The sequence below is a fragment of the Drosophila sulfurigaster genome, chromosome 2R, assembly GCF_023558435.1.
Source record: "Drosophila sulfurigaster albostrigata strain 15112-1811.04 chromosome 2R, ASM2355843v2, whole genome shotgun sequence".
NCBI lineage: Eukaryota > Metazoa > Arthropoda > Insecta > Diptera > Drosophilidae > Drosophila > Drosophila sulfurigaster.
The window spans coordinates 18,913,078-18,932,069 of NC_084882.1; the positions used below are offsets into that span (position 1 = coordinate 18,913,078).

Sequence of the window (18,992 nt, forward strand, 5' to 3'; positions counted from 1 at the left end):
CAAAAAAAAAGATGCAATGATTTCATCAAACATTCATCGTATAAATCTTAACATTCGAAAGTTCAGTAACATTAACTTAACAATTAATAGTCATACATATGTAATTTATAATTTTCAGATGTAAAGGCAATACTGCTATTGATCTTATGATTGTGATGGCTTTTGAATGGGCGTATGACGCATCGGCGGCCGATGGGCAGTAAGCGCACGTAGTTGAGCCTTCGCTTGAAGCTGAACGTTGCTCTGATTCTGGATATGGTTTTGGCCAGTGGTCTGCAGCAAACTTGTATTTCCCATTGGGGTGATAGTGAAACGTGTTGAGTTAGCTTGTTGCTGAAGTTGTTTGTTTAACTGCTGTTGATGCTGTAACTGCTTCTCGGGCGGTGATTGTTGCTGCTCTTGTGCGGTTTGATGAGGCCTTTGGTAAGCTACGATCTTGGTGCCGACCCCATTGCTTAAATGAATCTTACGAAATACAGTTGTGCTGTTCATACCATTGCTAATCTCCGAATAGATTTTGGAACTCGAACTGCTTGGCGGGGTGGCGACAGTAGGAGTACGATTCACCTGTTGCTTCTGTGGCTTACTACTCGCTGGGTTTGCACTTCTGCGAGCATTATTCTGATTTTGATTTGACACCGGATTTGTCAGCTTGTCCATGGGCACCACACGAACTTTGTCAAGCTGCTCTAGTTTGGATGCAACCTGCACAGTGGATGGCAATATTCGACGAATATTAACAGGCACTTCCTTCGGCCGACCGTTGGAAGCAGCTGATGTTGCTGCTGCTGTGGCTGATGTTGATGAGCTGGGAGTGCTTGAATTTGGTGGACTTTGATCGAGACTCTTTCTGTTGCGTGGGGCCACCATTGTGGTCACCGTTAACTCAGGTAAATGAGATGTTGCGTCAGTACTATTGTTTGGTTGCAGCTGCAAGTGTGCCGGGGTCTCATAGAACTGCTCGTCCAGTATTACAGAAGATGTCTCCGAATCGCCCGAGTCGGGAATGGTTTCAACTGCATCATTATACGCTACTGGTTCATCATTTAAGTTTTCGCTTGTTGCTGTCTGAGTCGTTTCCATTACCACAACGTCCGGTTGTGTGGTTGTTGTTATCGCTACTGCTGTCGATCCTACTGCCGTCGATGCTACTACCGTCGATGGTACCGCCGTCGATGCTACTGCCATCGATGCTTCTGCTGTTAATGCTGGTGACTTTGAGCGTTGCATGCAGCGCAATTCCAAGTTACATACGACCTGCATGATCTTCATCTTGCCCTCGGCAACGAGATCTGGGGGGCAAGCTCTTCATAGTCTGTGATATGCTATCAAGGAACAAATCGATAGTATCTCGAGTCGGTTGTGCTACCGTTGCATCTGTAACACCCTGCTGTCGCACTGGCGACACAGGCAGCGCCTGTGCCTCGCGTTCTAGTGTACGCAAACGTTGCACGATATCGAACGCCATATCAATTTGATTACGCTCGTCGTTGCGCTTTCCGACCGAGTCACGCAAGGCACGCAAAACACGTCGCATCTCAGCTGAACGTCGTGATCGCTTCGATTCCATCTGCTCCACGGTGCTGCCTTCCGACCTAAGAGAAAACGGACTTTATTGAATGCGTAGCAAAATGAGTTACGGTTTCGCTATAATTTACTTAACGCTCAACGCCCCATCGCTGTCCTGATCCACTTCCATGACGGCTTCCTGCGGGGGCTCAACAGTCGTTTCAGTCGTTGCAGCAGCAACTTGGCTGCTGGTCTTAAGCCGCTCCATATGCTCCATGTGCTTCCGCGAGCCATCATGTTGACGTAGATAGAATACTTTGATGGGCAGGCGGGCGTCACAGATTTTGCAATGACAGTGATTCTCATCGGTGGCATCCGCTTCCAACCAATTGTATTTGGCCTGCAACTCGGCCATGGCTGCCTTATGCTTTGACTCACCCGTGGTCAATGCTGCTGCGGTTGCTGTGGCCAACGATGTGCCGCTTACTGCAGTTTGTTCCGCTCGCCGTTTGCGCTCGATACGCAAGCGTACATGTCGCGTACTGCGTTGATGCTTCGAGGCAAACTTAAAGCTAGGAATGAACACAGAGATTTCGCACAACTTGCACCAACCATAATTGGAACGCTGCTCGGCGCGTTTATAAGAGAGCCAGGGAAAGCGATCCTTCCATACCATGACTTTGCCTTGCATCGAAACAGGCACACGATTTAATGCAGCTTTTTTACTTGTCGGCTTTGTTGCAACATGCGTTGTAGATTTTACTTCGGCAGCAGCTTTCTCCACCATAGCGGGCGCAGCAGAATCACTGTTACTTTCTTCTTCGTCGTTATCCTTTTGATTGCGCTGCGATTCCTGTTGTTTGCGACGTGTCGCTTGTCGTTCCTTAAATTTCTGCATCAATTGCTTGTGATGAGCACTCTGATCGTGTCGCAATTTGCTCGACTCGTTTTGAAAACGCACGCGACAGTATTTGCACAGCTGGACTTTGCGATCTTTAGAGTAACGCAGCCAGGAATAATGACGCACCACATGCTTTGGCTTACGAGTCGCATTACTTGAGTCCTTGTTTCTGCAAAATAAAACTGAATCATACAATTTTCAAACAAACAAAATATTCGTTACGCTTACTTAACAGGACTCGGTTTTGCTGTCGAGAGTCGATCATCTGCCACCACATAGTCTTCATCACTGGCTATGCTCTCGGTTTCGGTAGGTGCCGAGGAATGTTCAGGTGCGCTTTGCTCCACGGTATCCTCAGTTGGCAGCTCCCCAACTCCAGCAACTGCAGCGACCGCTGCTGCTGCTACTGCTGCCTGATGTTTCTCTGAATTCTCGTGGTTCTTCCGTTTGATTTCCGAGTGACCGTACATGAAGCGTCGACAACAGACATGACAATAAGCCAAGGTGGGATCGTTGGGATCGGCAACGAGCCACGGATGTTTGTCTGCGTATTGTGCCCAAACGCCGCGATCCAAGCTCACACTGCAAAGGATAAATAATTAATTTAATAGAGACATAGTATCAATATAGCGTATTCAAGTTCCATACTGTGAGTTGCGCGTATGGTTCGTCAGATTGCTGATGTGGACCTTAGTCTTCAGATGTCGGATAAAGCTGCTTATGGCCATGCGACAATCACAGAGCGTGCAGCGACATTGCTGCGGTGTTGTGTCTGGCAAGAGCTCGCACCAGTCACTGGGATCGGGAGTTTCCAAGCCAGAATCCACCAAACTTACAACAGCTGTCTCCACAGACGGCTTTTTGACGCTATTACTGCTCCGTTCCCATTCGTGTTCCGTGGATTTGTCAACGGGGCTCGGGCTTCGTTTGCGTTTACGTGTCGAGTTGCTTTCGTGCTGTCTCCAGGCGTCGCGATGTCCCTTGCTGACTTCGTGACGTTTGCGTAAGTAAAAAAATTCCACATTCATGCGCATATTACAACATTTACATAAACCAATTGTGCCACTCGACTGAAAACGTTCCAGCCACGAGTGCCACTTAAGCCAGCGTTCCCAATTAAAATTGTTCAACGTTTCCACTTCGTCATCACGCCTTTTCTTCATGGACACGATGTACTCATTGCTGCCAATCTCGTATTTAATTTCATTGTCCCTGTGAAGCAACATATGTAGGATGTGAAAGTTAATATTTAATATGGTTTATATTACTCTGGCTTACGCATTTGCTGCTTTTTGCTTCTCGCTGTTTTTAAATGCCACGTAGTTGTTCTCACGCTCCTGGTGATACAGCGACAAGTTGTGCTGTTGCACATAGGACTGATGTCGGTTCACATTGATGCCAACATTGCAGTAGAGGCAAAAGGCCAGATCGCCATCCGACTCCTCGTGCAGAAGCCATGGCCAACGCCTCATCCACGATTGCCAGCGCTCGGCATCGTTGCCACTATGCGATATACAGCTGCTAGTGCCGTCGCCATCCCCATCCCCATCACCACAGGTATCTACATCCGTCTCCTCACCATTATCGTTGTCGTCATTATTGCTATCAATACGCCGCAGCAGGCTCATTGGTCCACTATAAGAGTTAATGCTCTCCACATCGCTGATAGCTTCGGGCTTGGTGTTCGACAGGATTGACTCATGCAGCGGATCTGGTGGCATCTCTATGTTATTGTTATTAGTGGCAGCAGCAACAAGCATTGTCTCTAGTTCACCGACTATGGGCCCATTGTCCACATCGATGTCGTCATCGTTAAGCTCAATTGGTTCATCTATTGCGCCCTCGACTTCCATAATCTTGAGCTCATGTTCAACCCGTTTTTGCTGCCTTTTTGATGTTGAAGACGGAGACGCCATTTTGTCATTACCGGCATCATTACTATGATTTGGGTTGAGCTCATCTGAAGACTTGCGATTGCTCGTATCCATTTATCAATGGACACTTTTTTACCTTTGTGTAATATATCCACAATTTATGAAACTGACTCTTTTTCGCTTTAAAAGCAACAGCAAGTTATCTCAAAAATGTGTTTGAAATTGCACAAAGGCCTAACACAAGCATAGAGATGGGTGAACCACGTTGTATCGATACTTTGCAATTTTTGCAATAAACGATTAGTGTTGCATGCAAATTGATGCTTGTTGCAGCCAATATACATTTTATAATTAATAATAGTGAATTTTTAATATCTTTATATTTAATGGAGAACGATATTAATCTACATTATTGAATCAACTTTGTAAAATATTAAATTTTGTATAGGAGTATCGATAAGAGTTAATGTGACCAATTCAAAAATGTACCGGTTGTAGCGAATATTTAGATCCTAGGGCGACCATATACTAATTACAATTTAAATATATAAAAAAGAAAAATCATTTTGAAATAAATAAGTACATAAACTATGTTTAATGTCAAAGTGTTTAGTTTTGTATATAAATAGAATTTTAACACCTCTATTAAATCCAACAACCATTTATCGATAACGATATCCGAGAATGGTCACTCTGTCCCATTGTTTGTTATTTTTCACTGAATTGTTGTGAATTTTTGGCTTATTGTATTTGCAACGTTTTTAACAAAATGACATTATATAATCTTTATATATTTGACAAAATGGGCACGCTAATGTATTACGCCGAATGGAATCGTACAAAGAAATCAGGCATTACACGCGAGGAGGTTTGTAACTCTGCATATTTAGAATTCCAAACGTAAATAAAATAGTAATTTACAAAATTCTGTATATTCCTCAGGAAGCCAAACTAACGTATGGCATGCTCTTCTCCATTAAATCGTTTGTCAGCAAGATATCTCCACACGATCCACGTGAAGGGTTTCTCTACTACAAAACCAATCGCTATGCTCTGCATTATCTAGAAACGCCCTCAGGATTAAAGTGAGAAACATTATGACTGGATTTAATATTTCAGATAATCAATTATTAATTGTCAACTCTTTCAGATTTGTGCTTAATACCGACACGGCTGCCATCAATGTGAAAGAGCTGTTACAGCAGCTCTACGCCAAAGTCTGGGTGGAGTACGTGGTTCGTGATCCACTGTGGACGCCCGGCACTGTGGTTACCTCAGAGTTGTTCCAAAACAAACTGGATGAGTTTGTCAAGCAATCCCCCATATTTGGTATAAGAAATATTTAAACATAGCTTACAGCATAGTTAATAGATAGTGAAAAACAACCGCCCAAATGATGTGTCATAAGTGTCTCAATCGCCCCAAATTGCAGTTGTTTTTTTTCCAGCAACCAGAGATCTGTGATTATGCCCGTTACTTAAATACAGAAATGTTTCAATGTGTGAGTGAGTGTGAGCAGCGGAAACGGCGAAATGTCGCACGACAACAGCATTTGAAAGGTGCCGCAGTCACTTGCGCAAGGGCAAAGCATCCAAATTGCGTATGTGTGTACACTTATACACATACGCCAACGTATAAGTGTGAGCATAAGTATAAGTATACGCATACGTGTACTTATACGCTTTTTAGCGTGAAATTCGCCAACAGTCATTCGCATATGACATCAAATTACTGTTGTTGTTGCAAGTGGCGCACGCGATTTAATCTGAGCAAGACTCGCCCCCATCACCAGTTACTTTTATGCTAGCTCGCAACTCGCATCACGGCGTTTGCGCAACTCTCGTAACTATGGAAAATGATTTGCAAAATGCCACAAAGTGCGCCCAGCTAGAAAGACCTTTGAGCGAGCGGGCAGAAGATGTCAGCCCAAACAGCAACCACGTGCAGGCGAGAAAAGGACAGCATGAGTAGCTAGCTCTGCACGCTTTGGTTTCAACTTCGGCTTAGCAGTACAGTAATGCATCAATAAATGTTACACCAGCCGAGCTTACAGCTTCTGTTTAATTTTAGGGATTAAGTTAGCGAATTTAGAAAGAAGTTAAGTTTCAAGTGTAACAACATTATTACATTGTTACATTAGTTACATTAACTTTTTGGTTCCATATTATTTCTAAAGTATAGCTTCTAAAGTTTAAAAAAAAAATTACTCGTGTATGATGAAATGAATGAAATCATTCCTAATCGTTTTAACAAAGTTTATTTAGGCCAGGACCCGTTTCTCTGCCGTTCAAAAGCTGTTCATCACTTGGCATCAGTTGAGTTTTTACTGTATTGTCAAAACCTGTCCGTGCTGTACCGTTACCAGCAATTTGGGAATGCGTATAAGTGTGTGTGTCCACATACAAATTTATGCAAACACATGCATGTCCGCATGTCTATATACATATATATATATATGTATGTACTCTTGTACATATAATATCTGCTTGTTGATTTGTTTATTTTTTTTTTTTGTTTTTTTTTGTGTTTACGATGTCTCACTTATTCAAAAATCATGCAAGTCATCTGCAGTTTTTGGTCTAAATATCTTTTATCTTTTCTTTTTCGGTTTTTGTTTTTGTCATTTGTTGTCGCTTGCGACAAATTTTAAACCCGGTTTCAACAATCTGTTGCTGTTGCTGTTGCAAAAGCTCCAAACACAATGAGAATCTAAGCAGATGGTGTATTCAATTTGTTGCCTTGCGAATTTTTTAAGGCACGCGCCCAAATTTAGCAAATAATACTCGAATAAAATGTGATTTAAATTTAGAAAAAAAGTATCATATGCTAATTACAGAAACCCAAAACTCCCTTTCATCATCTACATTCATAATTGCTTGCAGATGTAGGAGTTAAAAACTCCACATAATTTAATAGCTATTCCGATTTTGGGATATTAAATACAGGTTAAAATCAGAGTGAATGCGGTAACTTTTTCCTTGTTCGGCATTCAATTTGCTTGTTTCGGCACATTCAACGTTTGTTTTTGCCTCTGTTTATCGATGACACGATCACGATTATCAGTGCTCCATGCGGCAACTTCAGCTACAGCTTCAGCCAATTAGCCAACGGGGTCGAGTCGAAGATTTTTGGAGTCCAATATTTGGACACTGGACCTACATACATATCTCGATGTTATGGTCTTGTGCATTTCGTTTTGATTGAAATTTCTGTCTTCTTGTCTCTTTTCGTAGGGGGGGAGATGCAAATGTTACGCAAATTACTGTGAACAAGTCAATAATTTTCAGTCACTCGACAAGGTTATTAACAGATAGTTAAAGGGCTTCGAAACGGGGAAAATTGAAATGAAAACATGGAAAATAGTCATATGCAATATGCGGTAGTCTGAATACTCTACAATCGGGCTTTTACTAATTTTTGCCGGCTAAGTTTTTTATGTAATTCGATGTTGCATAAATAAAACCAATAAAAATTAAACCAATTTAACTAATATTTTATTGATATTTAATTTTGTTGTCAAATGTAATCATCACGATCTGGAATTAATTTTGTTTATTATCAATTTAAAGTTGCAACGCCATTAATGCGAAAACTTTTTAAAGATTAACAAAGGGTGCGACGAAAACTTTTCGTTTAATGTCTGGGAAGTGATGCTTAAAACAATTGTCAACTTTCGTGCACAATTGTTGTATAGTTTTTCACTTAAATCAATTATAAGTGAAAGAAAAGCGACATTGTTTAACTTAAAAGCTTGGCAACAAGTTATAAATCTCAGTTGAGATACGATCTGTCTTTTAAGCCCACCTACGCCGAAAGGTGAAGGGCTTTGAATAATCATTTGATTATAGCTCTTACTAAATTTCGATGCTGGGCCCACCAAATGATGTCAACTTTTGTTTATTATGCAAATGCGTCTTATACAAGTAGTTGGACCTAAAAATAGTAGAGATATGCTAAGGAAAGTTCACAATGCTCGACTCAAAAATAACCTGTAGTTATTCGAATATACATATATATACCATCTAATTTGGAGAATTTTAACGAAATTACTTATTCGTATTACTGAATATCTTAATACTTACTTAATATCCGGATAATTTGTTTTTCTCTTATATTTCATCAAATGACAAATAAAAAACATGTAGAGGGTTGTGTATAGATTTTATATCCAGCACTTGCCATTGATATAATCGTATAATTTTTAGTTCAGCCAAAGTTTGAATGTCCGACTAACCTTATTTAGAACAAACTCCTACGTTTCGATCTTGACTTCAACATAATTTACATTTTTAATACAGTAAATCTCACGTGGTTTACTTATATATTTTTGCTCAACAAGAACTCGTTTAAAGAGTTTTATCGTGTTTTATGTTTAAAGCAAAATACTACAAGAGCACCCCAAAATGCTCGACGTGAAAGGTTGAGTAATGTAGTATTAATAATTTGTCAGCTAACCGTTAAAGAATTTGTAAGAATTTGTACAAATAAAATACTTATAGCGAGCTATGATTTTTAGTACAGTTCAAATTCCAATGTTTGACTAACCTTATTTAGAAATAAGCTCCTACGCTCGACCTTAGCATTTACATATTCTACGCAAAAAAAAAAAAAAAAGATTTTTATATATTTTAAATGGTTTCATATTCCTAAGAAGAACTTGTTTCGATTGTATTTCAAGTCAAATTATGAATTGGAATTTTATTTAAAGACTAAAATAACAGCCTTTTGCAATAAATCTACTATCTCTTTCAAGTACTGTATACTGGTATATCTACTTTCTTCTTCATTTTGTTTTACAGTTTGTATAAAATTTTAAAAGACTCATTTTGACTACGGCGTCGACTGTTTACTTTAAATAGTATGTGTATTCGTTGCAAAATTTATGGGCTTTTGGCTGATTTAGGATTGATGTATGGCATGGTGCTGATCTATAATTATTGCGGAAACAATCTATTTGATTAGATTTAAAGCTTTAAATTAACGAAATCCAAAGGGAATTGCCGAAACACGTTGCGCCTGAGCCTAATAAAATTATTATAAAATAATTTAAATGTCAAGAGCAATGTTCACGGAGTTGACATTTTACTAGCATGCTGGACTTTTTATTAAAGTTAACTGGGTTGTCACTAATGATGATATAGTGAACGCAGTGAAAAGTAAAGCAATATCTGTAATAAGGTGACATTATGTGTTAATGAGACGAAGACTTGCGACAGTTTTACATTGTCTTGAGCAGTTCGTCAGACAAATATTGATATTGGCCATTGCTTATGACCTTTTTTTTCTTTGCGCTCAGAGACCGCAAACTTTACAATCTGTAATTATTCCCAGGGGCTGGACGGGGACGTTCCGCATAAATTGTAAAAAAAAAAATGCATAAAAATTAACGAGCCATGAGCTTGGCTGATGAATCGTGCCTCTTGTGCGGCAAGTAGGCGGTGGCAGAATCAAAGAGGCTGGTCGACTTGGTGTCTCTACAGTGTAGAGTCTACACAATAGGTGCGTAAGGAATTCCCCTCGACTTGGAATCCGTGAGACAGGCACAGAACCTTTTCAAGGTTCTTTTTGCTGTGGCCTACGTGCCAACTGCACGTACACCAAGTTTTGTTGGCGATACCCAACTTCGATTAAGGAGCAATTATCTATCTGGTTCCTTCTTTATAGAGTCTAAAGTACTTGCAACAACTGTACTGAGGCAAAAGCAAGAATTTGTTGTGTCTTTGGTATATTATAGAGTGTAGAGTACTTGCAACAACTGCACTGAGGCAAAAGCAAGAATTGATTGTGTCCTTGGTCACGTAGGCCAATAGGCCAACTAACGAAACCAGATAACTGGTTTATCAGTTTTGGCGCTGTTAGCCAGCAAAGCGGATACTCCGCAACGCAATGCACTCAAAATGTGTATTTTAACCGAAGCGTGAAGCAAACAATTGCGCCATATGCCGCTTAGAGAGTAGGAAATGTCGCGCGTTTTAAATAATCGTGCATTTAGTATGAATTATATTAAGGGTCAGTGGGTGTTTATCGCTCTCAGAGTTGCACAGCGAGAACTGCATTCACAATATTACGTATACGTAGGCGTAGACGTTGTATTCAACTCTCTCAGCATGGGAACTTTTTCTAAACGATTCCATAAAGACTGAAACTTTCCTCTTGTCTGACGGCAACTAACGTGACTTTCCACTTGCAAACTGTCTATTCGAGTTATGATCTGTATAATTTCAGCGTTAAGTAATTGAAGGTACTGTGAGTAATTAGTAGCTGCAGTTTTTGTTTATATAGAGGGCATATTCCTTTACATTCCCACAACTATCCCAGTTAAGAGTAAATTGCTTGGGAAGTTTTAAAATTTTATGTTTCTTTCAGTGGATAGATCTATGAATTCTTCGTTTCGCAATGACATCTTTATCATTTTATCGAATTTTTCTCTCAAATGCAACATTGAATTTGAATTCTCAGCTGCCATGAAATGTTTGAAATATGGTATATTTTGTTTGCTATGGTATATTTTGTTATCCATGGTATATCTTGAATTCAGTACCACACATATATTTAGATATTTTTTTGGTATATTTTAACGCAATGTTTTACTTTTCGTCTTCCTTTCCTACTTAATTTTAACTATCCCCAAATATTGGCGAAATAAGTAAAAAGTTCATGTGAATTTTTGTAAATAGTTTATTTTACACTTTTTTTGTAGTTTATTTAATTACATTCACAATTCGCTTTAATTTCAATGTGTGTTTGTGTTTAATTTGTAATTTGTAGATTGTGATTATGTGTTTTTTTTCTTCTTAAATTATTACGTACCAAACTAGAAAACCTAAACCTACACAAATGAATATATGGAGTGTATAGATATCGATATGGATGCGGGGGGAGCATATAAAAGTTATATGTGTATGTAGTTGTTGTGTGTGTGTGTGTGTGTGTGAGTGTGAGTGTGAGTATGTGGTCTTTGTTTAGTAGATAAACGAAGGAGACAAAGAGAGAAAGATTGCGTGAGATAGCAAATAAGATAATATAAGAATAATAACAATTAGAATAAAAATATTAATCATTAATATATATAGTAGTATATATTTATATATATAGATATATAAAATTATTGACCATGACCCGCCCCACGCCCAAGACGCACAAGATGCGGATGCTTAGATACACACATATCCTGTATACAGACATACATATAAATATATTTATATACACATTCATATATATATATATATATATATTGAGAGAACAGCCAGATGTGGCCTGCTCCTTGTATGACAAGACCACGCATTTAATATAAGACGACGAGTTAAGTGTTAGGATTAGATGTACATCAATCATGTTGTATTCTTCTTTTGTTTTTTTTAGTTGCATTAATGTTTTGTGCTTTCCGCTTCCTGCTTAGATAGCCAGCTTCTTCTTCTTCTGCCGCTCGCTTTCGTTCTCGTTCTCATCCAGCTTGGCGCTCTCAGTGCTGCTCGATTCGGCATCGTATTCCAGCTCAGGATCCGGCACCTCAGCATAATGGATGTGTCCGCACATTTGAGTGTTGCCATTCTCAGAGGCAGTTTTGCTAACGCCAACCAGCGACTGGTGGGTGCCATCGCCGTATTTCTCGAAAGTGCGACGCACCAGCTCATTGGACGGCTGCTTCATGCCCCAGGCCCAGCCCAAGCGGGAGAAGGCATCCAGAACCATGGTGGTGAAGTTGACCTTGTAGTCACCGAGCTCAGCTGCTTTGTAGTCCCAGGGGAAGACATGGTGATAGTTGTGCCAGCCCTCGCCCATCGAGATGATCGAGACATAGATGTTCTCACTGGGCATGATGCGCCTGAAAGAGATATGGTGAATAATGGTGAATGTTAGCTACTTCTATATAGCTAACAAAAGTATCTTTAATGCCTTACTTGTCGTATGGCCGAGAGCCCCACAGATGAGCTGCACTGTTCACCGACCAGGTGAAGTTCAAGCTGCACACATAGCGGAACAGGCACTGCTGAATAAAAGCCTGGGACCATTCCTCGCCCCAGCAATAGACGGGTATCATGGTGGGCAGCACGAAACAGAACATGACCTTCAGCAGAATGAAGTACTTCTGATGGAACTGCACCACAGGATCGGCCACAATGTCGGTCATATCGATCTGTCTGCCCCGGCGCAACACATCCGGATGCTTCAGCATCATCAGCCAGCCAACGTGCGAGAAGAAGAAGCCACGATTGGCATTGTGAGGATCGGCATCCGTTTCGGAGAACTTATGATGCACACGATGATCGCGCACCCAATCGTACAACGTGTTCTGCAACAAGTTGAATATATATAGTATATTATATATATATGTATAGATAATTGCTAGTAAATATCGGTGTTTATGAGCGACGAGCACAGTCATTAAATCTGACAAATGTAACTGTCGGATACATCCATGAAGTTGGCATCTATTGTAATTGACATTGCGCCTTTTCTCCATTTAAGTTTACGGTGTTTTTTTGGCGGCTCAAGTCGAGCAGCAGCAGCAGCAACAAAGCGGCATAAAAAAGCATTAAGTTGTCGCACTTAATGATGCAATTAATGTTAATTTCATGACAACAAATTTATTTTGCAGCTCGACACAGTAAACTCGGAAAGGGAAACAAGCTCAACCCGACCTTCAGATACTCAGCATTGAAGTGTGTAAGAGATTTCAGATCTCAGTTCCTTATGTTCTACACAGAATTATAAACTACGTTAGCTTTGTATATACCCTTCTTGCACGTTAAATGCTTGCAGGGTATTCATAACGCAACTTGCGCCGCAGGTGACAGACATATGTAAGTACCGAGAGAGAAACATAAATTAAATGAGTTGGCTGAAAAGCCGAAACTGTATTGCGAAATAGAGTCTGCTAAATAAATGATTGTCAAGTGGAAAACGTTGGAAAATGACAGGAAACGGTTTGAAAATGAGTTTTGGGCAACACAGTACTGTTTATTTTTAAGCCTCACCTGTCCAGCCACTGAGTAACTGATCATCAGTAAACTACGGAGCAGAGTGTTTGCCTTATAGCTGCGATGTGTCCAGAAACGATGTGCTCCGGCTGTCACTCCAAAGCCAGCAACGCCGCCCATAAACAGAGCTGTAAGCAAGATGAAATAAAATTATATAGACTTAAGCATACGCAAATATTTGTATCGTTGTTTGACAATCAAAAAAAAAAAAAATAAAAAAAAACCCCCCAACAATGTCGTGCTAATTAAATAAGAAAAAAAAAGAAATAAAGTGTGATAGAGGTAAAAATACCGAATTACATTTTGCGGAAATAGAGCCATTTGTGTTAGAGTGCTAATTTGTTAGCCAAATGGGAGTGTTGAAGTTGAAGTTGAAGACCCAGTGTCATGAGCACACAAGGCTGAAGCTATGGGAAATTTGAGTAACAGATGCGATTGGTATCTGTGAGATACTTGCAGCTAATTGCAAGCACGTCTCAATGGAAGATCGTGCTGGTAAATCAAGCATAATGACTGCAATTGTACAAGTGTACAATTGCTATAGAATAGTCATTCTATTTGCATACATAACACCCACATTCCTGTCGGGATTCCCAATCGATAACTCGTTTAATTAATAAATAAGTAAATTACGCAAATCTATCGAACTGCTAACTTCAATTATCATCAAGTTAGTACATGTGTATTTGCAAATTATTCATTAAGAGAGATAGATTAAAGATTAAGATTGAGTCTGAGTACTTTTCCGCAACAGCAGCGTCTAATGACAATGACAAAAATGGAAAATTGAAGCGGTGACAATTGCAATAGCCAGAAATAACATCGATTATAAAATAAAACAATAACTTGCAACAATGGCGCAAAGACGCAAACGAAATATTTGACGTTGTTTTCGTATTTGAATAGATTGATATTTTGTTTCACAATTTCAGTGATGAGAAATTAACGATTTCTGCCTCTGCCCCTTCGATTCCCCCTCTCCCAACCATCGTTGACGTCGCTGTCTCAAAGGTGTTACACACACACACACTCAGTCCGGCCAAATGAAAGATTAACCTTCAAAAAACGTTGGTTGTTGCGACAAAAAAAAAGCAAACCAGTTTCCAGACAAATAGCCAGAAATGGACATAAAACTAATATTGCTTCAAATTGATTGCCATACCCAAAAAACAAAAAGAAGACAAAATAATAAACCGCCAAAAACCTATCTGTACATTTGATCGTCTATCATACGCGTACCATCATCCAATATCCAATTAAAATAACGATATAGTATATTTAATTACAAGAAAAAAAGGAATTGACTGTAAATTATGCAAATACCTTTCTGGCTAAACCCAACCCAGGGGTTAATTAGCACATCAAATGTTTTGAAATGAGCTTCAAGAATGGCGCAAGAACTTCCGCAATGCATTATTCAATTGCAGAGTCAAGATGTAAATCGATTGCATTTGCCAAACTCTACGAGTTCAGCGTTATCAACCTATCGAATTTGTTGAATTAGTATTCCAAATGTGGGACTACGATCGATGGATGGGGGTTAACAGCTCCAATCAAGGTTATCGCCGTGGTTAATGAGATGCCATATCACATATCCCATATCACACCTTCACAATGGTCAAACTCTGCCGACCGGTATGATTTCTGAACTGTGCCCACAACACTTTTCTGCAGTTTTCATTAGCATCTTTAATACCACGCAGCGATTGCTAAATCTCTGAGGAACTACAACTAACATATGGGATATCTCCCCGATATTGAGTTTTCTAGGTAGCTTCATTAGCGACGTGCGCTATTATTAAAACGTGGCTAGTGATGCGAACCATCTTGTATAACATCAACGCCCCAAAACTTAATTAATATCATTACACTTGCCACATCGTGTTAAACACGACTACAAAAAATATATATATATACCATATATGCTGCTAAGTGGAGCTTAAACGACTCGGAAATACCCTGCATCAAGGTCTAAAGTTCATTAACCAAGCAGCGAAGACTTATCAGACACTAAAACCATAAATGATTTCATTTTGTAATGCTCATTTATAGGGTATACAATAAAAATTAAAGACCATCGTCAAGTATGGTCATTGAGTAAACGCTGCACGTCAGACTGCAATTTGCCAAAATATTTACGAGCTCAACGCCGCCCTAAAAAGGGACTTGCAACGTCTAGACGAGGAGCCCATCAACGGAAGGGAACCAGCACTTGCAATATTCGAAGTAATAAATTAAAAAAAAAAATACAGAAAAAATTACAATACTTGAGCAATTTTTTCTTCCAACTTTATGGGGAACTTTAATTTACAATGTGGACACTGACAACGTCCTGGAAATTCCAATGATGAAAACGAAATCTGAAGATGCCCCCAGAAATCTCAATGTCAAACCTCATCGATGTGGACGCTGTAGTCTGTTGATTTTGGGGTTTTCGCATGTGTGTGGAATAGTCATAAATCGTGCGTATTGAGCCGCGACCATGGCAAAGAGTTGTGTAGGGAGCGAGGGGAGACATGATGACGAAGAAGAAGAAGAAGAAGCTGGTAGCGACCGCGACTTGGTGAGCTCAAGTGGAAGACGATTTTTCTGTTTATTTTGTGTAGAGCGAGCATTGTGTATTTGTATTGGCTACGATGGAACCTTGAGGGAGTTCAGAATTTTCTAGCTACAGTCGATTCATGGGTTTTACAACAGCCTTGGCGTACGATACGAATATAATATTTCGATTGTGGAGCCCCCAATTAAATATGTGTCAACCGAAATTTTAGTCTTTTGCTTTTGTTCGCTTCGTTTTCATAGTTCACCTGTGTCAGTCAAATTTTTTATGCTGAAATTGCAAAGCCACCAAATTTTAATGAAAATACGAGTACAATAACCAACAAATTGAAAACCCACAAAACCAAAAACAACAAATACAACAAAACCCTAAAAATCCGAAGCCATATGAAATTTCAACATGGCGAAGGCAAAAGTTAACGCCAACAGCAGCGACGTCGACGTCTCATGCTGATGCCGATGTCGATGCCGATGACGATGACGATTCGTCGATGCTATTATCGATGCCGACGGCAAATGCAGAGCAGCACGAACGCAGTCGAATGGGAGTAAAATCATGTTAAGTAGCAATTAATTAAATTCAATAATAAGGTCGATCGGCAACGCAATGTAACTGTGAAATGTAAGCAAAATTATGAAATACTCGAAATGCCAGAAAATAAAACAGCGCTCGATGCGTTGTTGTCTGTAAAACGTTTTCTTCTCTCTCTCCCCTCTCTTTCTACTACGCTTTGCATGCGACCGCGTTAAATTGCAAATAATGACCGTAGGTGTAGAGTGTGTGAGTGCGAGTGAGAGGGCTAACACAAATGGGAGATGCGAAGGTAGATAAAAGAGTCAGTCACAATGTAACATACAACCACACACACGCACCAACTCATCAGCGATTTCCGAATTGTTGTGGATGCTGTGTGGATGTTGCTGTTGTTGTGGCTGGTATTGATGTAACATTGTCGGCATGAAAGAAAGAAAGAGAGGGACAACACATGGGCGACTCTTTTCGACACCTTTCTCAATTCGAAATGATTTTATGTAAGCAAAGGCAGCTTTTTGTTTTTTTTTGGTTTTTGGTTTTTTGATTCATACTTACACCAGATAACTGTAAGGGCATTCAGTCTGGCTATCGGATACGTGAACAAAAAGAACAAGGCGACTAAGTGCAGAAGCGATATCTGAATGACTTTATCCCACTTGAGGGGCGCCTTAAACTGCCAGCCGAGGATATTGTCGCCCTTAAAGTTGAGCGTATACTTTTCCATATCGATCTTATCCTTGGGTATATATTCGATCAGATGATTTGGAATATTCCTTGGTGCTGGCGGCGCCATTATCGGCTTGCTGGCCGCATGCGAGGCGAGCAGCGTCTGTTGTGGCTTGGGACGCGGCATTGACTCGGGTGACGAGTCCTCGCTGCGACGACCCTGCGACTCGCTGCCGCTGCTGTTGGCGCTAAGCTTGGAGCGACGTGCCACATGTGACGGACTGGAGTCGCCTGTGCTGGGCATCGGTGTCGTGTTGCACACACGCTCCGCTGCGGTAAGATGACCCATTTCTGTTTGTCTCGTTGAATTTAGGATTCGGACTTGGTTTCGATTTCGTTTTCACTTCATACACACACAACACTGGCGGAAGAAACAAACGTTTCGTAATTGCCACTCCGAACTTTCTTCACAGATTTACACACGACAACAACAACAAAATTTAATTGCAGCGGTGTAAGTACTTTTTACTTTTTTTTTCTCGGCTTTTTGTCGCCTATTTTTCGTTCGCTTTTCTTTTGCCGCTCGCACTCAACACTCAACTTGGCTCTTGGACACGGCCCTTTCGGCCCTCTGTGCTCTATATATACAGTACAACTGTACAATCTCTGATGTGTGTGTTTACTTTGCGCTTTAATGTTTTTCTTGTATTATACTTATTTTTTTGCGCTGCGACCATCTAACGAACTCTACGCGACGGCGATCCGTAGACAAATGATCGTAGCCAAAAGTAAAAATTCATACCCTATGCCGGCGTCAACGTTGCTGTTGTCGTTGCAGTCGACGTCGCTGCTGCTGCTGGGCTGACACGCCAAAAAAAAGCAAGTGACTGATTGACCGACTGACTCTGTCCCATTGTTGTTGTTGTTGCTTTTGCTGCTTGCTTTTGCTTTTGCAGTTGTAGTTGTTTTGGTTTTTGTTGTTTCTGCAGTGCTGTGCTGTGCTGTGCGCACTGTGGACTCGGAAAAGGTAAAGCAAAGACAAAGAAATACAAAACTAAGGCCAAGATTATGCCACCACACTCGCACACATACACACACAACTGCACGCACTTACACAAACAGACTGTTAGGTGGCACCTGTAATAACGACAGTCTTCGGCTTTGGCTCTCGGCTCAACGACATCTTCGGCATCGGCTTCGTCTTTGTTTTCACGACGTGCTGCTGCTCAGCAGCATCACATTAGCGGGTGCTTTTTCGCCAGCGTAGTTGTTGGTGTTGCTGCTGCTGATCTTTGCAGTCTTGTTGTTGCCGCTGTACAAAAACAGTCGCAAAGACAAACGTCAAGAAGTCTGCTGCTTTTGGAGCAAAACGATTACTCATCGGTGTCACTGTTATCGATTTATTTGTCCAAATTTGCTTGGACGAGTTCTAGAATATGTCGCAAGAGAGAACTTGTTTACATTTTGCTAAATTGCCGTTGTTGCCAACTGCCCGAAAGTAAACAGAATCTCGAATAGTGTCAGCGAGATTTTACTATGAACAAACTATATATATAAAACACTCCATATTTACATATATGCGTTTTATGCAAATTATTGTAAAGATCAGGCCGATTTCTTTTTGAAATTGGCGCTGATGAAATACAATAAAAAAAAGTGCAAAAGTTTAAACATTTCATAAAAACAGCCCAGCGACTGATTCTGCCCTATTGATTGTATTTGCATAATATGTATGTAGAAATTTCTCAATCAATCTCTCCTATAAAATCTCAAAATCGCAGCAAACACACACACAATGGGATGTTCGTGTGTGTATGTGTGTGTGTATTTAAAATTGGGTTCCCCTCGCAGTAGCAGCAGCAAAAACAACAACAACGAGTCGCTGCTCGCTTCGTTTTGTGGCCTTCTCCAGTTTTTGGCTTTTTTGTTGACCAAAGTCAAAAACCGTTCGATGATCATGAAGTTCA

General features: G+C 40.4%; 2 protein-coding genes and 1 long non-coding RNA gene across 3 annotated transcripts; 1 reads left to right on the top strand and 2 right to left on the bottom strand.

Moving 5' to 3' along the window:
• Nucleotides 1–35: 35 nt before the first annotated feature.
• Nucleotides 36–17,809, bottom strand: LOC133836727 (protein suppressor of variegation 3-7-like). The gene is given in 10 exon segments (XM_062267318.1): nt 36–1,299; nt 1,301–1,595; nt 1,659–2,579; nt 2,639–2,992; nt 3,059–3,622; nt 3,689–4,398; nt 11,683–12,109; nt 12,186–12,577; nt 13,263–13,393; nt 16,915–17,809. Coding segments are annotated over 10 exon segments (5,409 nt in total). The 5' UTR covers nt 17,375–17,809; the 3' UTR covers nt 36–144.
• Nucleotides 4,962–5,884, top strand: LOC133838550 (trafficking protein particle complex subunit 1). Its single transcript, XM_062269697.1, has 3 exons — nt 4,962–5,152; nt 5,227–5,369; nt 5,435–5,884. The coding sequence occupies exons 1-3, from the start codon at nt 5,054–5,056 to the stop codon at nt 5,628–5,630; spliced, it is 438 nt and encodes a 145-aa protein (XP_062125681.1). The 5' UTR covers nt 4,962–5,053; the 3' UTR covers nt 5,631–5,884.
• On the bottom strand, nt 7,992–8,506 carry LOC133838551 (uncharacterized). The gene is made up of 2 exons (XR_009893956.1): nt 8,304–8,506; nt 7,992–8,217 (listed from the first exon to the last, which is right to left on the bottom strand). It is a non-coding gene; the product is annotated as an uncharacterized LOC133838551 (long non-coding RNA).
• Nucleotides 17,810–18,992: the final 1,183 nt, after the last annotated feature.